The 25,047-nt window shown below is 42.4% G+C and overlaps 2 protein-coding genes across 5 annotated transcripts in view; both read left to right on the forward strand.

The window, feature by feature from the left end:
• Positions 1-382: 382 nt before the first annotated feature.
• MRPL44 (mitochondrial ribosomal protein L44) lies at positions 383-4,292 on the forward strand (the record flags this gene model as incomplete). Its single annotated transcript, XM_082003620.1, has 4 exons — positions 383-555; positions 927-1,395; positions 2,473-2,651; positions 3,927-4,292. 4 exons carry the CDS (start codon positions 383-385, stop codon positions 4,096-4,098), a joined length of 993 nt encoding a protein of 330 aa, XP_081859746.1. The 3' UTR covers positions 4,099-4,292.
• A 16,738-nt stretch (positions 4,293-21,030) lies between these two features.
• AGFG1 (ArfGAP with FG repeats 1) overlaps positions 21,031-25,047 on the forward strand; it is a gene marked incomplete at its 5' end in the record, with an annotated part of 36,748 nt that continues 32,731 nt past the window's right edge. For all 4 annotated transcript variants that reach the window (XM_082003493.1, XM_082003494.1, XM_082003495.1 and 1 more), the window contains one exon: positions 21,031-21,197. In XM_082003493.1, the coding sequence (XP_081859619.1) occupies positions 21,031-21,197 (167 nt within the window). The remainder of the gene's footprint in view (positions 21,198-25,047) is intronic.

Raw genomic sequence — 25,047 nt, forward strand, 5'->3', positions numbered from 1 at the left:
GCACGCAGGTACGGGAAGCGTCGCCTGGTGTCCCCACGCGCCGCGCTCAGTTTAAGCATCCCCTGCTCAGCCCCTGAGCCACCACTTTGTGGGAGGTACTGCCTGAGAGAGGGCTCAGCCGCGCCGGGGCCCTCCGCCTCGCTGCCTGCGAGCGCCTTCCTGCTGCCGCTCTCGTCACGACGCCACGGCGGCGGCCTCTCCCGGCATGCAGCGCGGCGCACTGCCCGTCGGGAGCTGCAGTTCCCAGAGTCGCTTCCGCCGCCGCTCGTCCGATCTGTGCTGTGCCCGGCCAGGAACGCTTCCGCTCGGAACTAGCGGGGAGGGGGCCGTGTTTCCTGGAGGGGACAGGAGAGGGAGCTTTCCTCCACCCGCACCCGCTGCCATGGCCGGTCGGCTGCTGTTGCGGGCGTCGCGGCCGTTGCTGGCCGGGGCCGGGGCCGGGGCCGGGGCTGGGGCTAGGCGGCACGCGTTCATCACTGCGCCGCCCCGCGAGAAGAAGCGGTGGCTCCGCGCCTACCTGGAGCAGCAGCGGCTGCAGGCACCGCCCCAGCGGCGGTGAGAGCCGGCCCGGCCGTTAGGAGAGGGCGGGCGGGCGGCGGGGGGGAGGATGGTGTCGGAGTGCAAGAGGCTGAGTAATAGGTGAAATCAAAACGTCTGAGCACCTTCGCGTCACGCTTTCGAGCAGAATGCTTTTAGCTCCTCAGGTCAGCGTAGTCTCGGCTGCGAACGCGGCAGCGGAGCCGTCCTGTGGCAGGCCCGCGGCCATGCGCGAGCCGACAGTGCTTGACACTAGGGCTTTTAAACACTGGGATTGGTCTTCAAAAACAAATTTTCATTTCCTTTCGATCATCTGAAAGGCATGATGCTTGCAGTACGGCTGCCTTCTTGTTCTGTTTATGAATTTGTTTTCTTTTCCATGTCTGTAGATCAGAGAAGCCCAACTGGGATTACCATGCAGAGATACAAGCTTTTAGCCACCGGCTACATGAGAATTTTTCTTTGGATCTTCTCAAGACTGCGTTTGTTAATTCTTGTTATATTGAAAGTGAAGAGGCAAGACGCCGAGAACTTGGGCTAGACAAAGAAACGGTTGCTCTTAATCTACAAGATAATAGTAAACTTGCTGAACAAGGGATGTCTTTTTCACATTCTTACCTGACACAGTGCTTTGAAGGTGCCTACCCAGATTTACCTGCAAAGGGTGTAGAAGCACTTGTTGATTTTCTTACCAGTCAGGAACTTGTTTCTTACGTGGCTCAAAACCTGTCTGTACAGGACCTGACGCTTTGCAGAGAGTTTCCCGTCCCACCAAATGTGCTACAGAGGACATTCTTTGCTGTGATAGGAGCCTTGCTGGATAGCAGTGGGCCTGAGAAAACAAGGATCTTTGTCAGGGTAAGTCATTACTTATCATATATTTTTGTACTGACAACAATAACATCTAAGGGTCTCAGAAGTTACAAGGGAAAAAAATTAAATACTGTCTTGTACCTTGATGGCCAGAGATCCAGGCAGACCGGCAGAAGTTTGACAATACTTGTAACAAGACAATTTCTGTTGGGGAGTGATGGTGGTCAGGTGGGGGGTTGTGGGTTTTTGGTGGCTTGGGGTTTTTTTCTTCAAGAAGCACAGGCTGGTCAAGTACATAAAACCATGTATTTCTGGTTTATAATGGTGAAATTTTAGATATTTGCTGACACTTGTTAAGGGAAAGTGTTATAATCCATGCACTATACTATCAGTGAAATCATTCCATGTAAGGTCACATATATCTTAAATTTGTAAAAAAACATTTTATATAAAGGAGGGGCTGAGTTCATAGGTTTTGCATGTAGGAGCGCAAGCACCTCAAGATATTTCATACAAAAATGTTCAATTAAAATGCAGTGTTACAAAGTAGTTTTAGTGCCTACAGTCCTTTCAGTCGTCCTTTTCACTTATTTCTAGTTTTCCAGTGGAGAAATGTTAAACTCTTATTTCTGATTCAAGACCATTCAGAGGTCTCTGTAAGAGCAAGTAGCAGTTAACAAGTAAGAGAGGGATCCAAAGAGGTGAAAGTCCCGTGGGTTGGCACATTCCTTTCAACCTGTTTGCAGAACCCTTCTGATGTACAGCTTCTTGCTTGGAAGCAGCACCAAGTTGCTTACCTCGTGCTCAGAGCTGTGCTTAAGTGTTGTTATAAGCCCTCTCTCAGGCTGGTGCTGCTCCTTCTTTAGGTCTGGGCGGTTGGCTTTTCCCAAGGTGTGCATCCTGTCAGTGGCTAAATCAGAAACAGAGCTGCCGAGCATAGCAGCGCTGATTATCTGTGCTTAGCTGTGATGGGGCACTGGAGCCGTTTCATCATTCATTTCAGCAACTTATTGTCAGCTGTATTAATGCCTCTTCATATTGTATTTTTATTAGCAGATACCAGAAGCTAGAGCCTTCACCTACCTTTCTCATTAATTGTAACTTCTAAATATTTTTGTTTAGGATTTTCTTATTCCCCAACTGATTGGAAAAGATCTGTTTGAGATCTGGCAAGTTGTAAATCCTATGGGCTTACTAGTGGAAGAACTGACCAAGAGGAATATCTCTTCTCCAGAACCAAGAATTACCAGGCAGCTGGGAGTCAGCACGGTTCTGCCAGTGTACTTTGTTGGGTTGTACTGGTTAGTACAATATTAATTTAAAGTGAACTGGATTTAAGATGGGGAGAGGGGAGGAGGGAAGATGGACTTTTACTTTTCTACTCATGCTCTTTGGTCAAGTTATTACAGGAAGGAACCTTCCAGTGACTTCCATAGAAAATCAGCCATTTAGGCATTGGCAATAGCTTGCTGTAATGATGGATAAAAAGACAGTCTCTGACAAAAGGGCTTCAAAGTCTAAATCAGGCACACAGGAGAGCCTGGGTGTATGTTCTGGGTGACCTGACATAGGAACTTTGCGAATAGCGTAACTGAGTGGCTTTGGAGGGACCACAACTGTATCCAGGGCTTAGGGAAGGGTAAAGAGACACAGACATCAAGGGAGGTGGGATTTAAGAGAGCCTTATTTTATATTCCAGAGAAGGTTTTTAGTTTTCAAACCACAGGCACTGTAAACTGGGCAAGAGGAGTCTTGCTGAGATACAGACTGAGCAAGTCTATATCCAGACAAGACTTAGGAATGGCCAGTCGTTCCTGGTGCGCTTGTGTCGGGTGTGGCCGGTGCCTGTCCTGGTCTCTTGCCCAAGGTAACGTTGCTGCTCTGGAGCAGAACAGGACCTTCTTCCACCAAAACCCACATTATTGTTGCTTTACTAAATAAGCTGCAGATAAAGGCAAGGGAAGATTGCGTTAACTTGTTCTGATTTATCGTGCTTTGGTTTATATGCCTTCTAAGATTTTTTTATCATATATAAAGGAACTTTTGATTATTTTTCTTCTGGAATCCCTGGTGTCCCTTCACGAACTGTTCCTATTCAGTGCTCAGAGATGTTGATTAAACGGAGCTGAGTACATACTTCATAACATAGAGGACTTCCCTGTGAATCTTTTTGAAGAGGTTTCAAAATGCTTTCTTACCAGGGGAGGAGAAAAGACAGAAGCATTTAACTTTTTTGTTTTAGCTACCGAAAGTAACAAATTTGCATATTTTTAACAGGGCTAACAGATTGAACACTCTAAAGAATCAGTGATATTTTAGGAATCTAAATGAACAGAGTAGTGTTCTTCCAGGAAATGGACGCATTTCTGATTTGAGTTTCCGCTGCTGAATATACAGTCACTTATCTTTGCAGGGAAGACCAACGGAAATGTTGCATTTGTGTGTATATAGAAATTACCTTTGGTGTTCACAGACATGGTAGAGAAAAAAAATCTAGCAGCCCTTATTCGTGACATGCAGTAGTGCTCAGGATTTCATGATGGAAGTGTTTTTAATTTTTGGGTTTTTTCCCCAAGTGATAAGAAGATTATAGCTGAAGGTCCAGGTGAAACGCTGCTTGCTGCAGAGGAAGAAGCTGCCCGTGTGGCACTGCGGAAGCTCTATGGGTATACGGAGAACAGGAGACCTTGGGATTACTCAAAACCCAAACAAGGATTGGTGACTGAAAAGGCTATCAGCAGTAACTAGATAACAAAAGATGTTTCTGGTTTAAGAATTAATGGCTTCCATGGTGAATGTAGATGTATTTAGGAAAGCAAAACTAGAGTTGGTTTTTTTGTCCTTAAGTGCTTGAAATTATAAAATCAAATATGGTATTAAAATAAAGTCTTTTACTTTTGCACAATGTTTAGTATTTGCTCATTTTCCTAAGCATAACAAAAGTATCCTTTTTCTGAATTTTTGTCTTTTGGCTGAGAAGTTTTTCCATATATCACAGGAGACTGTTTTTAGTGATGTTTAATAATGTGTGACAAAATCTCACTGTACAGAGAAAGGCTTCATAAGCACTTCCTTGGGGATTGTTTTGAGGGTATTGTTAATAAGGTGAGTTGAATTACATATGCAATGCGGGTCTTTGGATTGCATCTGGATTCATTTGTCCTTGACCTTGTGAAAACATGAAATGTGATGTCAATGACACTGATGCTGTTGGTGGTCCAATTTAAAGAAAAAGTGCAAATGGCATTTTTGAGGTTCCACTGCTTGCATAGAAACTTTATTTGCCATACATATTGGTTTCTATTGTTGGAGTGCTCTCTGAAAGAGGGTGTAATTTTAATTTTAAAATTTGTAAAAAGAAGAATAAGGGTCATAAAGGCCTGAACCCGAAGACATTGGAGAACATTGCTTAATGCTCGGCTACTGGATAAGCTACAGCCTTCCCTTTTTTTTATTTTTTTTATTTTTGGTACTTCTGTTTAGCCCAGGTACTTCATTTTTCTCCTGTCTCTTCTTTTGGCTGCTTAGTTTAAGCAGTCATGTGACTGAAGTATTGGATTCAGTGAAATTGGAGTTTGTTCTGTTTGCACCATCTGCAGCTGTTCTGATGTAACTCCAAGTAAATGGAAAGTCACTTAGGAATAACTCGGGTACCTGCATGATCTTCCTATTAAATGTCATAGAAAATCGGTACGTGTACCAGACGACAGTGGATGCGTGAGGACTGTGACTCTTGGAATTGTTTCCTTTAAAATGGAGTGAGAGTCTGTTACGAACTGAGACTGAGTCCTCAAAGGAAGAAGCTGAATGTAGGACAGTGGTTAAAGTGTTTCCTGCCTTATCCCATTGTGAGCACTGGTTTTAAAAAGGCAACAGGTAAATGTGTCTTCATTAATTGGAAAAAAAAAAGTAACATCAGACGGCTTTGACGTTACCGACCCTAAGAACACGCATTCATTGCCTTAGGCCCCCGGGATGGATTTACGTGATGGACACTCAGCGAAAGGTCCCAGGCTGCAGTCGTGGCTGCTGAGCAGGTCTGTGGTTCATTCACAGGTGGTGTGTTCCCTGCTGTGAGAATGAGATCTGACTCCAGTCTACTCATTGGAAACAGATTTATTAGTGTTTTCAAGCAAAAGAACTGGTTGTCTGCAATCCGTGTGTGTCTTCAGTATTTGGTGTGAGCTGTATCTTAGGCGTGTGTAAAACGCGCATGGGGCTACACAGCAGCGAAACCTTCTGCATTCTGGCATGCGAAATTACATGTGTGAAAGCTTGAGTATAAAGAGGAGGGCAGAAAGATCAGTCTACCATAAAATATGCATAAAACTTCTTGTCTTAAGTGAAAAATTCCAGCTAGGTAATCTATGCTCGCTTATATAAGCAAAGCCAACAAGGTCACTATATTCCAGGGGAATAATAGCAAAACCTGAAAAGAGGATAGAAATTGCTCATGCTATTTTTATTTTCCAGATGAGGTATTTCTCTTACCTTTACCTATTTTAAAAGGACAATAGTGAAGGTGGGGGTTTTTTACATCCGAAGTTCGATCTACCTACATTTTTTATATACCTATTTATGTATTTCGACAGAGAGAAAAAAAGCAATTTTCTGGCAGTTTACCTTAAAAGAGTATTTAAGATCTGCTTACTATGGCTTCACAGTTTGCAATATGGGCGTAAGGCCTAGGAGCAGCGGATTACTGAACAGTGTGCTGGAAAAAAAGCTGAGTAATGCAAGATAAATCAATTTATTGTGTCATACATGTATGGAATGTCTGGAGCTCAAATGGAAAGAGGGCGACACAGAAAGAAAGGACTGGATTTTCATAGAGTGAGTGGAAAAGGTGTTTTAATAAGAAAACATGTCCTATTTTCAAGCTTCCAAAAGTCAGAAAAGCATTTTATATCGCATCTGCTTTAATTTCTGGTATTCAAGCATATATTTAAGGGTTTACCATGGTAGTAGTGGCATAATTTACATACTTCAGATTAATAACTTTTTTTCCCCCCAGTAGTCACAAGCAGTATCTAAGTGGCAAAAGATTGGTTAGATTTACAGAAACTGGTCTCTACAAAGTCTGGTGAAAGTGCAGCTTTTCTTCTACTAGAAACAGTGTTTGTGAAATTCCATGATAGTTTTGTTGTCTGAAAAGTACTTTGTAAGCTACTTGCATTGGTTCTGACCCAGGTGCTGCATACAGGTGCGTTTACATCTCCTGGTGGTGGTTCCTTTCTTAAATCACATTTTATTTATCTTTCTGAGAAGGCCATAGATCAACCAGCGTGTCAATAATTGACTGACAGAAAGGAATCAGGACAGTTTACTCTTGAAACCCATTGAGCAATTCACTGATTGTTACGAATATTATATTTGTAAACCCACTTAACAGTAGAAAAGGATATGTTCTTTAGCATTTATGGAATTTTGGAAGCAGTTCACATCATCTCAGGAGTCAACTTTGATTATGCTTTTCTGTATGCTAAATTTTAACCTTACCTGATGCAGGCATTTCTGTTACTGTATTTGCATTTATCCTTCCTTTAACTCATTCAAACCTATCTCATAATCCAAGATTTTTTTGTTAAGTGAAAATTATAGTTGGTAAACCAGAACACAAATAATAGTATTTCTGCACTAACTTAAAACGCGTTGTCATGCGTGTACTAACAGCCGAGTTTTGACAAAAGTACAGTACTATATACTAACCCTTCTTTTAGCTTTCTTTTCCTTCCTGATCTTTGTATTAATTTGCATGAATATGCTAATGTGCTTAGACATAGCTATAAGTTGAATTATGAAAAAAATGGACCATTAGTCGTTAATCCAGTGAAAGCAATGGCAGTTTTGCTGTTGATTTGGGTCTAGACTTGGTTTTACTCCAAATGTTAAATATACTCAATGTGTGAATAGTCTTGGATTACTCTGTTTCTGTCATCTAGATCCTTTGTCTTTCTCTTGAAAGTGTTTGAAAAATGATTTTATTTTGAGAAAGGTAAGAGATGTTCTACTGTATTTGTCCCAGCTAAGTAATTAGGAGGAAAACTTCTTAATATGCTTTCATGCACTTTTATTAAGTTACTTCTGTTCTCAGTATGAGCTTTTGCTCCAGTGTGTTAAACCGTTCAGTAACGTGACTGAACGCTCTGTATCATCTCCTTGCTTTCAGCTGCAGCTTCTTCTGGTTACAATAACCAGATATTTTACTGTAATTTTCTCTTTTAAAAAAAAAAAAAGTCCTGGAATAATTCTTGTGTTTACTGTTGCTGTGACTTAAAGGCAGGAGATTAAAATACAATCACTTTACAGTTATCTCTCTGTTAATTTGGAGTTTGAAATCGCCGGTGAAAAGTTAAAACTTCTATTGTAATTCTTATACCAAACTCTTTTGGGTTTTATGATAAATGAAAATTTAAATAAACTGCTCCGCTGTTATGTTGCTATAAAAATCCATAAAGAATTCAAAACATCAAAAGATTTGTTGTCATTCTTTTTTGCAGGGCAGGGGGAGGAGGATGATGCAGCACAGAAACGTTAGAAGAGCCCTACTTTTTCTTGTCCTTAACCTCACCGAGTGCCATGGTAAACGTTAAACAGGCTCTAAGTTGGTTTCTCCTACAACTGAGCTTTGAAGTTTAACACAGAGATGCATTTAGTGTAGAGAAAGAAACATCTATGGCCAGATTGTTTTCATCTTTTCAGATTGATTGCACTGATCTAATGGCAGTAGTTTTGTGTGTTTACCCTTGCGGCTTGTCTGAGAAACTGTTGATAAAATGGTGACCCGCTGGTCAGTAAATAGCCCCTGTCGTCGTGCAGAGTTGCAGAGTGGAAACAGAGTTGATCCGTGTGACAGAATGCGAGCGTTGACGGCTGTCAGTGATTCTGTACATCACGGGGCATGCTGTGACGCAGCTCTTCACGGTGCACCGGAAAGCTGGGGCTGGTCTTGGGGAAAAAGGTAGCTCTAGGGAGAAAGTAAACATTATCATCCCTTTCTGTTTTTGTGTGACGCGTACCATGTTTCTGCCAGTCTGTGGCAGTTACGCTTTGTGACTATGCTTGTGAACTTCCAGTTTTGTGTTCAAATATGTTACCTGAATTACCACAGTGCAGGTGTTGTACGACTCTTGGGGACCTCCTCGATCGTCAAGACAATCCATCACCATCACAGTGATGTCATATGCGCCTGTTCCTAAACAGATTGAACTCCATTTTAGAAGAATTACATCCTTTGCTCCTATTGCTCCAGCTGGGGACAATTATAGAACCTCACTGTTCTGGTATGGAAATTAAAAGTCATGCTTTACCTCTGTAAGTGTTCATTGCCAGTTGTGCTCACTTGTTCTTGTACCAGTGCTCCTCGTCAGAAGTCTTGATTTTATTGACGTTGTGAGAATTTTGCATTTAATTCCAATGAGATGAAAATTTCATCGAGTTTCAGACATGCTTGAGAGTTCCCCCTCACAGGGCATCTCAACAGCTCTGCTGTCCTATGTTTTCCCTTAATTAGACTGGGCTGCTTCTATAAATCAGAGCAACATTTGTTTTTATGATAACTTGAGTAACATATTTTAGATTAATAATTACTTGACATTTGTAGTTTAATATTCTTTGTCCTGGAGGCATTGTTTTGGTTTAAAGTACTGCATTTTGCTCCTTTATACAGACAACCAAAATTAATCACATCAATAGGTAGGTGTGTCCATTAAAAAATGGTATTCTCAATAGTCATTCAAATGACTTGGCCCATTTTCATGTAGCATGTCTAACTCTTGGAGACACACATACTTTAAAAAAAAAAGTTCTGAAACACTGTTTTGATATCCAACTTCAGAGAAACTTTTAAGCACTATTTAATGCAGGCGGTTTCAGTAGAGAGAGACAATAGTTGGCTATAGTCCTTCGCTTCTGGCAACAGATTCTATAGTTTCACGATCCACACAAATTCAGATGAATACTGAATCAAATCTTTGGCTCGTCAATGACAGTGTATTTGCCTCTTTCTGTAGCCTGGCGCTAGTACTTAGGTGGTGGGGGAAAAAGTGCCGCTGGCAATTTTTCCACCTTTTAGAAGTGAGAAAAGAAACACTTTTGACTGCTGTGGGAGGTCAGTTTCTGAAGGTCTAGGTTTGGAACTTTTCACATGTTCTGCTCTCGCGTATTTGACCACTTCTAAAGAATGGTGCCACCATTTATGTACTGCGGAGTAAGTGATAATAGACCCACTGCCACGTTGAGCTGACAGCTTTGCGCGGACATCTCCAGATTTTGGTATTGCAGGGGATATTGCCAGATCAAACAAATAATTAAGCCTAGCTGAAGGAAAAATCATTACGTGTTCCTTGAGGCTGAAGGAAGCACAATGGTGGAGCACCACTCTCCTACATCAGACCTAAACCTGTGAGAGAAAATCCAGAGTAACGAGTTCAAAGATACCACTCTGCAATCTGTTCTTGTGGAGTATCTCCTTCATGGACGCAGCCCTATGTAATTATGAAAATACTAATGACACTGAGGAAGTGTTACAGAATTAGTCCTGGAAGAGCAGAGGATTAACCAGGGGCAAACACTTGCCCCACCAGAGGACAACAATTTGTCTAAAAGTTCTGGCTTGGTCCAATAAAGAAATTCAGTTACTGTAATGATCGTTTCAATAGAAAGAACTAGGAGGCACAGCTTCGTCCTCTAAGTTATGGGCAAAATAATCAGTGCTTAGGATGATAATGTAACAAAATGATTTGTAGAAATAATTCCAATGTCAGAGAATGTTTAGGGAGGAAAAGAGTTCAGAGAGAAAATGTCTTCATTTGTTGAATGCTAGTGGAATGCTAGTGAAAATTACTCTCTTTAATTTCAAATTATAGGAACTGAAAACATTTACAAAATAACTTTTTTTTTTTAATAGTCCATCAGAAAGAAATGGTTGCCCAACCTAAAAGTGTGTATCGGAAGGTTGCTTATTCTGTCACGCCGACATCCTCCATCAAGTCATGACTGCGGCAATGAGTTTAGTAGAGCTACTTTTATAATTTGATGGGGCTTTCGCCACTAGGGGGGTAATGATTTTAGATTGGAACGATTTACATATAATTTTCTGTTTATAATATCAGAGTACAGTTCAGTTTTGCTTTTATGTTTCTTTTGCAGTAGAAATACATGTTAAATATTTCATTTCTCTCTCAAATATCATGTGATGCAATTTCAGCATGTTTTCAATCAGGCAGGAATGTTTAACAACCTGTATCCACCAGGCAATGAGACAGCATGTTGGAGGGAAAAAAAAAAAATAAGATGATGACATTCATATTGGCATTTAGCAGATCCCCACGTGGCAATTCATTATTGCTTCTATTGCTGCTTTTATTACTTTAGGATGAACCTACCCTAGATGCACATACCCATATAGTTTCACTTCAAGGTCCTTGAAGTTGGATATTTTTCTCCCTGCTGCTGGGAACCGGCATCGACACTCAGTGTCCTGTGACTTCAGGCATGATGTCAAAGTGCCGTTTGTGATAATTTCCTTGATTCCTGTGTGCCACATGAACAGCAGGCAGGCTGCTGAAGCTCATGGAAATCTAGACTGGTAGCAAAACTGTTGATCGTTCCCAGGTTTCAGAGGTAGGTAACTTATTTCATGGTTTATTTCTTTGAAAGATTCTTGTTGAATTTGTCAGTTCTTAATTGGGTGTTTCAACTGCCCACTGCAAGCTTGGCTGTAAAATCAAGTGTTTAGGAGATGATCATGGATCAGATTGAATTTGGTTGATCTCGTTACCCCATGAGAGATAATAGCGGGCAATTTGAAAATTGCAAGTTTGAACATTTTTTCTTGACTGCAGTACTATAGTCATCATTTCCTAGTAACCAAAAACATCAGGGACTAAATGATGATGATGATGATGGTAAAAAATTTGGAATAAGCTTCAAAACTCTCCTCTACAGAAAAATTCCCTCGATTGCAGAAAGGATTTGCTCGGGTTAGTGACAGAATCCACTGCTGGATCATCTGACTCTTAGCAGATTTTTTTTGAAACCTGCAATGAATGCTTTTCATACTTCAACATAATTTCTGTTTTTGAAGGATAACAATACATCCTCTTTACATGAAGATGTCATTCCAAAGAGTTTGTGTTGACAGACAGTTATTTTGATTTCATTTCATAAGAGGGCGAAACTGGCTGGAGAGAGGGCCGGGGGCAATCGTGGCCACTTGCCCCGCGGTGCTAAGAGGCTCTAGCGAAGAGAGAAAACACATGTACTTCAGAGCGAAGATGAGATTGTGGACAATACTCTGAAAATTCATTGACTGTTAGGTGCTCCGTTTATAATGAGGATGAAATAGAAAGAATTAAACCGTTTGGCAAGTGGGTTTGTACAGCGATGCCCATCAATGACGTTGGCGTATAAAATAAGAGTTCACCCTGGCAGATGTCTAGGTCAGTAACGATGGAAACTTTCATTAATTACTATGAAACCTTTCTCTGTTAATCATTACTTTGCTTAAATTGTTTTCTTTTTAAATGATGGCACTCGTAATCCTAATTCTGAATTACCCAAGTTGTGGTCTGCGCCTAGAGCCAGCCGCGCCGCGCTGGACGCAGCTGGTAGCTGATCGGCACGGCCGGGCACACGCCTCTTGTATCTCTCGCCTGCACGTGTGCCGGTGTCAGATGGGCAGTTATCTGTGTGCGCAAAGGTACGTGCGGGGAGGGAAAAATGAGCTGAAGGGTAGTTCTGGCATCAGAGCAATGTTTATAAGCTGGCTGTGAATACATTGGAGCTGAAAAAGCAGAAAAGCGGCCTTAAGTAGTAAAGTTCTGAGGTCTGAAACGACCCCGCGAGAGGAAGAGCTGGATGCAAAGCCCCTGTGTATCCATAACGTGGATCTAGCTAATTTAGGAAAGTCAGGGTAAACTTAGAGAGCTCTAAGGAATTATACTAAGCATGTCACAAACTCTAACAATTACAGGAGACTTGGTTAAAGCCCTAAGTTGTAAGAAACACTAGGCTTACCTAACAGTTTCTGTAATGCTTTTGTTTCTGTATGTGTGATGATTTATGAACTGTCAGGTTCCTTTTCCCTGCCTATTTTCCTCACCCATGGTACTCTGGAGGAGCTTGTTTTAGATTTTTTTTTTTTTATTTGTTAATTTTTTTTTTTTTCATTTATTTAAAAATCTCTTGCCTGGGGGGGTGGGGGGGACTGTATTTCTCAAATTCCCCAGGGTGGAAATTATCCCTAATTTTTTATTCATTGTACTGTTTCAGAGTATTTACTAATTCTTGTCCATTAACTCCCTTGTCCACCAACCAAACTGAAAAACCAAACCAAAAAAAAAAGGTTTTGTTCTTGTCAGGCTGCGATAATCCTTTGAACGCTTACTCTTTTCCAGTTCACAAAACATAGTATGTAGAATATTACTAACACTATGCCCACCATGCCTTAATTGTTAATTTGTTTCTGGGTTTTGTTGTGTTGTTTGTTTGTTTTTAAAATGTAATTTATTTAAGCGTGTAAGCAGTATATATTAAATATTCCTGTCATGTCATGAAAAAAGCTTCTTTCTCATGCCAAGTCATTTTGGTTAAGTCATGTGCTGGTAGGCATTTTCTCTTTCTCCTCTTGGCTAACAAAGAGTTTTTCTAATTGGCAAACACTTTCAAAATCTGCATTCTCAATTGAAATTCACACACGCCGTTTCACAGAGACGTGCCCGTCACTGCCACTTATCCAGAGAATGCATTCTTGAAAGAAATCTTAATTTTTTTAAGCAGTTTGTATCTACAGCTATGGCTTGCAACGTTGAAAACGGTCAGTTCAAGGCAAGAAACGGCAGGTGATCTTGCAGTACAGCAGGATGTACAAGAAGCCTTAGTGTCAGGGGATTTACTTTTCTTGTTAAATGAATTATTCTACACAACAATTTGAGGGTTTGTCCTTCTACTTCCAAGCTAGATGACATGGAGAGAAAGTGCTAAAATATTACTAGTTTTAGCAGTACTTTTCCTATGTATGGATTGAGATTAGGTTTCTCCTGCAGAAACCTCCCTTAAGAGGATATTTGCAGCTACCAGGGATTATCCGTATCTATCCATTGCAACTAGCCTGTGCTACATTCCCCTGGGGATTCTTTCTTTGTTGTGCATCTCGTCAGTGCTTTTACTTTTAACCTGTTAGTACTGCCAGTCATAAAGTCCTTCTCTCCTCCTTGAATAATGGAACTGCAGTTTGGACAAGACAAATTCTCAGGGATTCATGGGAAAAATCTTGATGATTTTTCACTCTCTCAGACTTTAAAAATACAGTAATGAGAAACATTGCCCTAAATTTAAAGGATCAGGTTTCCTTTTGCAGTCCACTTCTAAAATATTTTCTTTCAGAAATGGGGTGGCTGAAGAACTTCATTTTCCCACATTCACATTACATAGTTTGTTGTCTTTATTCTTCTATTTGAACGTCTGACACTTGAAAGCTCTATTTCTCAAATTTCCCTATTTTGTTACGTCCATCCCCATTGCTTTACGCTAAGATACTGTTCTTTTTCATGCCACTTCAAACCCAAATGGCTGTTTCCATGGTTTTTAGTTATGCTGATACCTGCTATGTTCATTGATGTGTTCACTGCAGTGTACAAAACTCTTTATCAGGCAAGAGTCAAACACTGCGTTGGAGTCACTGATTTACCATCTCAGTGTTTCAGGTAACGGAGCGCACAATAGGCATTTCGTGGCTTTTCTTGGCATTTTAGACTCAGCCCGTTTTTTTCTTCCTTTTTGACCTTTTTCATTCTTTATATATTCAGGTTGACGTAGAAAGTTTTGGACCTGTTTTCTGTGTGTAGATTCCACAGTAATTCTCTGTGTAAACACTGCTTCAGGATTACCACGAACGCTAACGGATGCCTGCTCAGAACAGTTAATTCTACTCCAGTGTTCCCCAAATCAGCCTTGAAAGGATGTTTATTAAAAGAATTAATCTTTTAGGGAAGTCTGAAGGAGAATATGTGAGTTTTGTAAAGCATGGGCAAATAGAAGAACACTGGTTGAGAATATTGCTTCTCCTATTTCGACACTGTGTTTCCCTCACTGAAGATGCTTGTCAAATAGCCTGTAATTCTTTTTGCCAAATCTAAGGCAGTTCTAAGACAGCACTAGCTGATAGTAGTTTCCACAAATTAGACTGACTAATCAATAATTCAGATTCATTAGTGGACAGAAACAAAGGCCTCTCTTCATTCCCATGGGAGTGTTACAGAAAACAGGCAGGAAATGTTCGTCATCAAGTGGAAAAGGAAGAATTGAACTTGAAAATACGCTAGGCTTTAAATACAAATCTCATTCATAGGCCAAGAAATAAGTTATGTTATACAAGCTTTAATGTGAAAATTAAGTTGTTCCTGTTCAGAGCGCTGGGAGAGCTCCTGGTTTAGTACTTTATGTAGGCAAATACTACAGAAATTGTTGGTGGTTTAGATATCTATTTAAATTCTGTCTCTCCCTCTTCTAATTTAGAACCAAAAGTTAGACACAGTTAAACTGTCTTTCCACCATCGAGGTCTGCCTTTCAGCTCTTCGTTGCCTAAGGTCGTTCGTTTGCTTCCTTCTCGCTCTGTTCGTATCAGTTCCACAAGCTCTCTCTCCTACCTATAGGCTCTAGGCTGCCTTGTGTATTGCTAACATTCCCACGGGAAATGTCTATGGCTCTTTATAGGATCGAATATGAATGTAGTCCCTTTTCAGTTTGAAAGGTTCCACTCTCCTCTGGCGTGTTCCACTGAAAGGATGCATGAAATAATCATTTTACAAAAAGTCCTGTGATTTGTGGTACGGTCTATAAAGCATCATTCAACTGCATGATCTTACAGAATAATGATAAACCAACACAAATCAAAATCAGTAACAGAAACATTGGCACATACCCTAAAAATAAAGGTACTGCAAAGATGAAATTTAAAACACATTCACCTCACGTACAAGATATTCCTATGACAGAAGTTTTGCCTTCACTGCAACTGTATATAGGCATGTTCTTTCCACTACCTAGTCTGTGATTACAAACTGGAATATGATCTTGTACACTTAAGGCATGATGGAAATTCAAGAGCTGTGTCAAATAAAGAGGCAAGGTTGAAATATTCATAACCTTTCAACATCACTGACCAAGCTAGAAAGCAGGAAGAGAATAACACCTCCTCAGCTATCAAAGTTTCTCACTAAAATTAAAAAAATGAAAAATTCCTGTAGCTTTGGAACAAGTCAAATCTGCTGAAATGTCCTGCCTGGGTATGAAAGCCTCCTGCTGGAACTGGACTGGATTACACTATGAGCTGGGACAATCCTGCACTCAAAAATCCCCCACTGAGAAAAAATAAAATCTGTTCTTCACTGAGCACGGTGCCTGAAGGAACTTGTACATCTTAAGGCAGTAAAACAATCGTAATCTTAGGCAAGACAGGCTCGCAAGGTCCCCACGTATTTCCTGTCCAGCCAGGAGAGCTCAGTGTTTAGTTAACTACTGTAAACACATTTTAAGTAACACAGAAGCTGCTCACTCTTCTGAACAACTTTCTAAACAGCTAAAATTCAATAACAGGGTTTATTTATCTTATCAATGGATATACTCTTTTTTTTAGTTTTACGAGAAGAAAACAAAAGTAGAAGATGAAGAAAGCCTAAGGAGAATATTTCCATGAGAGATGTTAATAGTTCAGTTAACCTGAAAAGTTGAAGTAGGTGTACTGGATAACTTGTGCTACATGGGAGTCCATTCAGGAAATCTCAGTCCTTCCTATTGAAAAACTTTAAGTAGATGCAACTGAACTACAAGGTAATAGATTTAATTCAGACAAAAGGAACCATATTTTTAACACCACTATAGGATGTCACTGATTTGATTAATTTCAATTCGAATGTTCCATTCAAACAATTTAGAAAAATTAACTACTGCAAGAAGCTCATCTAAATTATCATTTACAATGGAACCTTCACTCTTAGCAATTATCACCAAAAGCAGAACATCAAGCTAAAAGGAAAGATACTTAAGGCTTTTTAACCACCTCTGATGTTGATCTGTTGTGTCAACTTTGGAAAGGCATTCTACTTCTTCATGGTCCTCTTCTTAAAAGCTGTCTGGTTTGTTTAGATTAACAGGAAAATTCTAGTTTACTTTGCAGCAAGGAGAGGATGTGTCTTGCTGTTAAAGCCTGGTACCTCGCTCTACACAGCTTCAGTCTACCTCACCTGGAAACTGTAAAAGCTCTTCCGTCAATAAAGGTATAGTAGGTAGGTCATAAACTGTTGAGGGAGGAGACTGAAGAGGAATTGCTTTTTCTGTCTATGCTTTTTGGTCTTTTTGATACTCCCCGCTCTTCTGCTAGCTCTTGTTTTTGTGTTTCTCACCCCAAACCTTCAAACTCCTCCATGTCATCCTCAGAGCCAGCACTTCTGCCTTGAATCTCAAATTTTCATTGCTGGGGTGCCTGAAAACTACTTCCTACCCTACGGTACTCAAAAAGAATCGAGGGTATGTCACACTAATAAAACATGGCATCTTAAAAAAAAAAAAAAAAATTAAAGACCACTAACTTGTGCGTTACAAAAAAAACCCAAGCTGATGTGGCTGTGCCTTTCTCTTTATTGTGAGGTCCGTTTCCTACGAACAGCTGTTGCGGTAAAGGCAGGGCTACCGATCAGTTACCTTTTCTACTATGTTAATGTCAGAGCCGTGGGTGGGAAATGTCAAAGGGAAATAGCATTTCAACTAAAAACAGTTTTGTAATTCAATCATATTTGTCTGACCATTTCCTGCAGTTAAATTTTTTAGATTTAAATAACTGTCAACAATCAATAATGATTTATATAAACATTACTATGACTTTCTCTTGTTTTGATCTCTTACTAAAATGTATCTATTCATTAACAAAAAGCTCCTGCTTAAATAAGGCCAGGCACAGACTCACTAATTTATGCTCAGCTGACTGAATCTTTAACAGAGCACAGCAGTGAGCATTCCTGCCAGATCCACTTGCCGTGTTCTTTCTTAGCATTTTCAGAAAACCCTTCATATACAAATTTTGCAATAGCAGTTTACCACAGATCCGATATACCTAATCCCAGGATTAATTTTGTATGCCCATCAGTAGTGAAGCAAGATGGATTTAATAGCCCATTAGTCTTTTAGCACGATAATTTTCACGTCACTTAGTCTGCTGGGTTAATTGCTTTAAAATGGATATTATTGACCTAGTGACAAATGGAGAATGTCTTATTCATCTCCCAAATGTACATTCTTAGTGTCTCGTTTCTTTTGGTCCTGACAGTAAGTCCCCTAGATTATGTGCTTCTATATTATAATTTATACCCGATTAGCCCATATTTGAGGGCTTACTGAAGCAATGTCTTTCAGATATTATTACACATTACTGGGCTAACTTTTAAGTTCTATTTTTTATGTAAAGAGAAATGTTGCAAGCATAAGAAATCATTGTTTTGCCTCTTGTTAAGAAATTAATTTTAATGTTAAAAGCTATAGCAGGTGCAGCAGGGATTAAGCACTTTTGGAATAAACAGCTGGCCAGGATATTTCCAACCACAAAAGTCCGGTCATTAGGAGGGGAGAATGAAGAACAAATTTGGACGGAGAAGATATAAGAAAGGAAATTCAGGTCCTAGGACAGAGAAACAGAAAAATATATCAGCAAAAAGAAACCCAAAGAGTAAAGCTGAAGAGTAGAGTTTTTGTTCACATGTATTATTTGTGGGGTTTTCTGCTTAGTAATTCAAAGAAAACAGAAGCCACCTACTTTGAGGAAATTAATGCTAGCTGTCAGCAGCAAAAAATAGAAAAGGAGGGAGCAGAAGAGCAGCACAAGTTATATTATTGCTTGTGGAGAGGTGAAACAGGTTCGAGGTTAATGTAGCCAGTTCTCGGACTAATGCATGTCAACAGCGTAACGCATACGTTTCTAGGTAGGTAGGTGTATTTCTCAAGTACCGGTTCCTATGGGAAACAAGATGGTCAGATATAGATGCTTGATTGGAGGAACCCAAGATTTGGAGCAGATGTGCTCACAGTCTCTAGAAGAATCCAAATCCCACAGAGCTTATGGATATTTGTAAAAGGGTGTATCCTCACAACCCTCTGAAGTCTCATTATGTAGTTTCCTGGGGTAAATCTGCTTTATAAGATAGGGAATGGAGAGAGTTGGTAGTTTTAAAAAGTGATTTCTAAACCAAATTACATGTTAATAAAGAGCATTTATCTACTAGCACAAGCCCATCTTGGTGCTGACCATGAGTAACATCAGAACTGTTTCTTCATGAAACAAATTAGAGCTTGCTCTAGTGTAATACAAAATCCGAAAGACTCCTATTGAACTGCACGATTGACTTAAATGGTACTCGGATTTTCCCTGGGAGCTTAGTTCCACATGTTAATGACAATGACAACGGTATCATTTTTATTAACAACTGTTCCTATGAGGTATTCACGTAAGCACATCCGCAACGCAAGCAATTGAAGTTGGTCGTTCTCGCTTCAGTTACAAAGCACCTTGGACTTGCTGAAACAAAACCCGACTGTATGTAGCAATTCTCTGCTACCGCAGGTGTTGTAGCCAGTCATTGCTCTCCAAAGTATTTTCCAGGAAAAAACCCTCGTTTTTTAACCTTTAAACTTTTTTTCCCCCTAGATTTAGGTCATCTACTTTAGGTCATTGGCAAATCTCCAATGTTAGCGTGTTTTTCGTAGAAGGCAAAAAAAATGAAACCTTCTCAATAGCAAGGATATCAGCATTTCAGAGAAGTGAAAAATTAGAGGAAGCCGTGACAATTTGGTCCTTATAAGACTGGACATATTTCATGTTTACTTTTAAGAATGCTATTTAAGCATTTGTGATTATTTAATGATTTAGTGATGTTTATTTTTCACTACGAACATCTCCTGCCATCCATGTTAGAAAAATTTGAGTTCAGTGCTTTATACTCTGGGACTGGTTGATCAGCTCATGTAAATCAGCACATCCAGAGAAATCTGAGGAGGAATGCCAGAGTACTGGTGCTGAACACCTAGTCTTAGATTTTTTTCACTAAAACTATGAGGAAAGTAGCACGGATCAGATCTTGCTCCTACAAAAGCTAGTGCTAACATACGTACTGACGTCAGAAGTGCAAAACTTGACCCTAAATACATGGCATTGGGAGTCATTTAACCTCAAAAGATTTTTATCACACATAGGGTTGCCAGGCAGTTTTGCAAATTAAATCACTAAATTATGAAGTACATTGAATATTTTTTTCTTTAAAAGTATTTCGTGCTCTTTCGAAAAACATGCCTTTAGGCACCTTTGTAAGGAACAAACTCGTATTTTGTAGATCAGCGGCAGCTTTGAGTTGGAGCCAGAGTCAAGGGTTCCTCAAGGATATCAGCAGAGAGACGTGACTGCCGGCTCTGTTTTCTTTCCTCCGGTGAGGAAAGTGTCCAGCCGGGCACCGACAGCCAAATTGCCAAGGGGGAACCTCTGCGCTTTTCATCTCCCTGACACAAAAGACAGAGCCCCGTAACAATCTTCTCCTCACAGATCCTTGTGAAAACCCCACCGACAATTCTCTCTGAGCCCTTGTGCAGCACTACAGCGACCAGCCCGTCCCTGGGAGCCACACCGCAGCCGGCTGCGACACCCTGGCAGTCCCCTCTGGAGAACGCCTCCAGCTCCGGAGGTCTGGCGAGGCTCTGCGGAACCTCCCACAGCACCACCTTCGCCTCAGCCTCTGCTCTCCCGAGCCTCCGTGACCCAAGGTTCAGGCTTTGGGGAGACGGGGGCAATCCGGAGGGCCACAGAGAACGCTGGGGCGGAGGCGAGGCCGGCGCTCGCTATTTTATGGAGGCCCCCAGCTGGCCTGAGCCCGCCCTCGCCGCGTGGGGCTGAGGGGCTTGTGGAGACCGGCGGCCGCAGCGCCGCGCGCGCGCTCGCCCGTGGAAGGGGGGGGGGGGGGGGGAGAGCGCTGCGGAACAGCCCACCCCGAGTACACCGCGGGGGGGCGACCCCCTCCTCCCGCAGAGAAGGCGAACCGTGCACTTTATTGAGATTTTTTCCACTGAGACCCTACAGGCCTGCCCTCCCCGCCCCCGCCGCGTTCTCTCCGGGGTCGCATCTCCCCCCGCGCCTCAGAGCAAGCCCCCCGCCCCGCCGGGTCACGCCAGGTGATGACACGGCCCCGCCCGCAGCACCTCCCCCGGGCCGTGGTCGCGGCGGGAGGAGAGTGCGTCCTCCCGCGCGAGAGGGGGCGCTGCCGCCGGCGAGCGCGTTCGGCTCCGCCGCTCCGCCGCCATCTCCTTGTCTGATCTCATAAAGGTGTCGCGCAGGTTCCGCCTGGGCTCGTCATTCAGCCGCCCCGGGCCTGGCGCCGCCGCCGGCCTCCTCCGCGCCGCGGCCCTCGGCCCGCCCCTGCCCGCCCTCTCTCGCGGTGCCGCCGGCCGGCGCGAGCGGCGGCTGTGCTCCCGCCCCGGTTCATCGGCGGGTGCCGGCTGCCCTCCCCGCCCCTTCCTCCCCTTCCGTCCCCGTCCCCCCCCTGCCCCGGCTCCCTCTCCCGCCGGCCGGGCCCCGGAGCGCCGCTGCCGTCGGGGTGTGAGCGGGGCCCGGCGCCGTGCCGGGCCGTCCCCTCGCCGGCGGGGCCATGGCCGCGAGCGCCAAGCGGAAGCAGGAGGAGAAGCACCTGAAGCTGCTGCGGGAGATGAGCAGCCTCCCGCCCAACCGCAAGTGCTTCGACTGCGACCAGCGCGGCCCCACCTACACCGACATGACGGTGGGCAGCTTCGTGTGCACCTCCTGCTCCGGCATCCTGTGAGTGCGGGCGGGGGGAGCCTTCGGCACAGTCCTTCCAGCCGGCCCGGGCGGGGGAGGGCGGCCCGGGTGCCGGCGGGGTGACCTCCGTCCCTGGCCGGCCTCTGGGCTCGCTCCGCCGCCGGGAGATGCGGCTGCTGGGCCGGCGGCGGCGGAGCGGCCCGCTACGCGGGGTGTAGCGCCTCGCCTCCGGTCTCGCCGCGCCGGCCGCGGCCCCCGGTGGGTTTGCCCTTCTTCCCTGCCGCTCGGCCGCGGCCCCCGGTGGGTTTGCCCTTCTTCCCTGCCGCTCGGCCGCGCCGGCCTCCTGGGTCAGCCACGTCGGAGAGTAGCGGGCGGGGGGCTTTCCCGGGGCGGGGCAGGGGAAGGCAGTCTGACGGCTTTCCTGGGGGGGTATTCGCTAAAAGTCCCTGCCGGAGCCTCCGGTCCGGGAGATGGCGGCGGCTAGCCGGGTGTGTGCGCGCGGGGCTGGGGAGCGCGGCCGCCTTGGCGGGCAGCGGCAGCCCGGAGTTCATCCCCTGGCTGCTGCCGGGGAGGCGTTCTCTGGCGCGGGGGAGCGTGGGCTCTTGCCCACGGCACGCACGTGAAACGGGGAGCGTCCTCCACCCCCCCCGGCAGTCCCTGGAGGTGTAGTTAATCAAAGGAGTGTTTGGGGAATACTTTTGGACAGAGGAGAGGGCACATGGCCGAACAGGTCACTTTCATGGCGATGTTGAAGATGTGGGGAGACTAACCCTATCGTGAATGCTGAGTTCAATGTTTAAAAATCTTACAATGTGAAGTTAAATCGCCAGCCTAGCCTTTTGTATATCAAGTTATGCTTGATAGTAGTTTGTAGGACAACTCTCTAAACTCTAGCTTAGGGGATAAACTCCTAGCCTTAATAGTTTTAATACATTTGATCAGAAAAGTAGTAGAAGTTCTTTTTTTCTTGCATCTAGTATTTCCTACAAACTATATACATATATACAAACCTTAGAAAGGAATTGACTCTGATAAAGTGGATTGCATTTTTCCTGTTCCTCATTCCTGCATGGGCCTCCCCACTACTCCTCCCTTTTCCACCCTTCCTCCTCTGAATGTGTATGAAACTAAGAATTGAGATCAGTCAGTTCTGAATTTCAACTGTGTATACATAACTTGGGGAAAAAACCCTACTGTCTTCAGTGTTACTGTTTCTGTAGCTGAATCTGTTTGCTTGTTTATGTTTCTGTGGCGTTGTGCTTATGGAATGGAGCAGAATCAGAGAGTGGCCAAAGTAAGTAATAAACAGTATGTCAAAGGATACAGATTTGTGTTTGTAAGGGTTTGAGTTCATAAAAGGCACTCAGGAGCCTGAACTAATTTCTCTCCCTTTTTACTAAAAAGGACTAAGTACCCCACACAGGCCTTCCAAGTAAGGTCTGGTGTTTTAGAACAAAGTTGGTAATTATATTGAGATTCAAAACAAAGCAAACATGTTGGTTCTGTGCTGACTTTACATGGAACAAGCTGCTTTTTATACCACTAGATGGCTAATTAGTCTTGGTGGTTTTTTCTTCGTTCTACTTTGTGTAGATTTTTGAACAGGCTTGATGCAATTATATTCAGGTTGTGGAACTGAAAAATGAATCTAGTTTTTTACATATACCTGCTACTTAATCAGGCAGCCCTGGCTATTGTTTACTCTGTTAGCAAACTGTTATTTGTGCTGGCATGTGAAACTATTTTAAGCTACTGCACAGAGTTTATTTAATGGTTGCACATGTTCTCAGTGGTTAAACTGAGAGCATGATAAAACTGCTCCATGAGGATATTTGTCCTTTATTTTTTGAGATTCTTGACCTTAATAGCCAAATATATCATGATTGCTGCTGAGATGTTTAGTGTAGGATTTGTTCATTTTATCTGTTGGCTGGGAGGTATGGATTACTGAAGTCCATCGTCCAACTTGCAGTAACCGAAAGGATGTACAGGCAGTGAAACACTAGTAAGCAGGGGACAGCTGTCACTTGCTGTTAAGTTTGCCATTATTTGGATGTTAATGTCCTTAGAGGAGGAAGACTTTTTCTGAAGCACAGTTGTTAATGTATTGGTTTTCTAATAAAATGCAAATAGCTCTTTCATTCTAAATATGCAGTGTTTTTGTGTTACTAGAAAAAAGAAACCACCAACAGTTAGTAACACACTTAAAACTGGAGTAAAGGACTGTTAAGAGGACTTAAAGCTTTCTTCTGAAATAAATTTGGGCTCCTTATTTCATGTTTACTTGCACACACAATTTATGAAAGCATTTCCAAGATCGTATGTATTGGTTAACGCCTTAGAACCTGGCCAGTGGGATATTTTTGTTAGTGATGAGACTTAGTGTAGAGATAGGTTGTGCCTGTTTCATAACAGAAACTGTTATTTTTAACACTTCTATCAGAGTGGTCCTTTCATGCAACTTGTTTATTTCCAAATGCTTTTCACTGTAGAATTCCACAGTGGAGGGAAATGACTTTGGAAGAAACCACATAATGGTAAATAAGTGTACAAGTACTGCTGCTTCTGTGGTTTTTGATGGCTGCTTGCATTCTACCTCATAATACGTGCTTTACTGAAAGGCTTTAATAATCTTACTACTTCACCTTGTTTGTATGCTGTGTGAATGTCTTGTATTGCTGCTTGTTTTAATTAATTTTTTCTAATCTGGTACAGGAAGTATCTTGGAGTTGCATAGACCAGTTTTTTCAAGTATGAAGTGCCCAATGCAAGATGAAAACGCTAGTATGTTACCGAATCTCCTTCAGAAAGGTTGCTCAATTAATTAAAAGTGGTTGCTAACATCGGTATCATTGTAGACAAGCATGTTGTTCCAGATACAGTTAACTCTAAAATGAGTTTTCAAGCCTGAAGTCTACCTTTGGTTTTTTTGCAAGTTTTTGGAAGTGTTTTTTCATTGTCCTGGCAAGGACTGTCTATTCAAACACCAAACCTTCATTCTGGATCCATTGTTATTTTCTATTAATGGTTATGTAGAAAGAGATCGGTGCTATTTATTACTAGCTTTAAAAAGCTACCATTTTCTTAACTCTTTCCAAAAAGAGTATGTCTAGCTTATTCAAGTACTACTTAAAATGATGACGGAACTAGTGACTCTGCTGAAAAGATCTGTTTCTGACCTCAACATTAAAGTTGAGTCCTTGTCAAGTTGCAAGTATGAATAACACAGAGGAGGTCCTTTTCCGTAATACCTAGTTCTTAAGTTTTCTCATCAGATTGGGTTTACCAGAGCAAAAGTTTAGCTGTGCAAAATGATGCATGCAGGAGAAGGTTCATGAATAGTGGTGCGGATAGTGGCTTCCTCTTAAAGTACCTCTGCTTGTCCCCTGTGCTTAAATTCTCTTAATGTGGAAAAAAAAAAAAAGAGCACACTAGCATCACACAAGCTGTGCTTAATTTAACTTTTTGGTGTCGGGCAAGAACATAGGATATGTAGAAATATACACAATCATCTCTTCCCTGAGAGTGGGAGGAGATGCTCTAAAGGAGCAGTCTTCTCAGGTCAAGGATTATGGTAATAATAAAACCAGAAGACTTCTCTTTAGTATAGCAAAACCGCATCTTGTGAAATGTTGACAGAGAGATTCCTTTGGTTTGACAAAAGTCCTTTGGTTCAACACATTATGTTGGTAACTATGTCCGTTGTGTTTCTGGATGCTACCATGTGTCCTGCTGACTGTGACATCCTTCCTTTTGTCTTATCAAATGCCTCTGCTTTGCTTCTCAGCTGTCTGTGGATATCTTTGCTTTCAAGCACTTCTGTACCACTCCTGGCCAGCGTGCTCCTAACTTTCAGATAAAGAATAAGTTTTTAAATTCTTGAATGGAA

Source organism: Phaethon aethereus, assembly GCF_964289735.1.
Source record: "Phaethon aethereus genome assembly, chromosome: 9".
NCBI classification, from domain to species: domain Eukaryota; kingdom Metazoa; phylum Chordata; class Aves; order Phaethontiformes; family Phaethontidae; genus Phaethon; species Phaethon aethereus.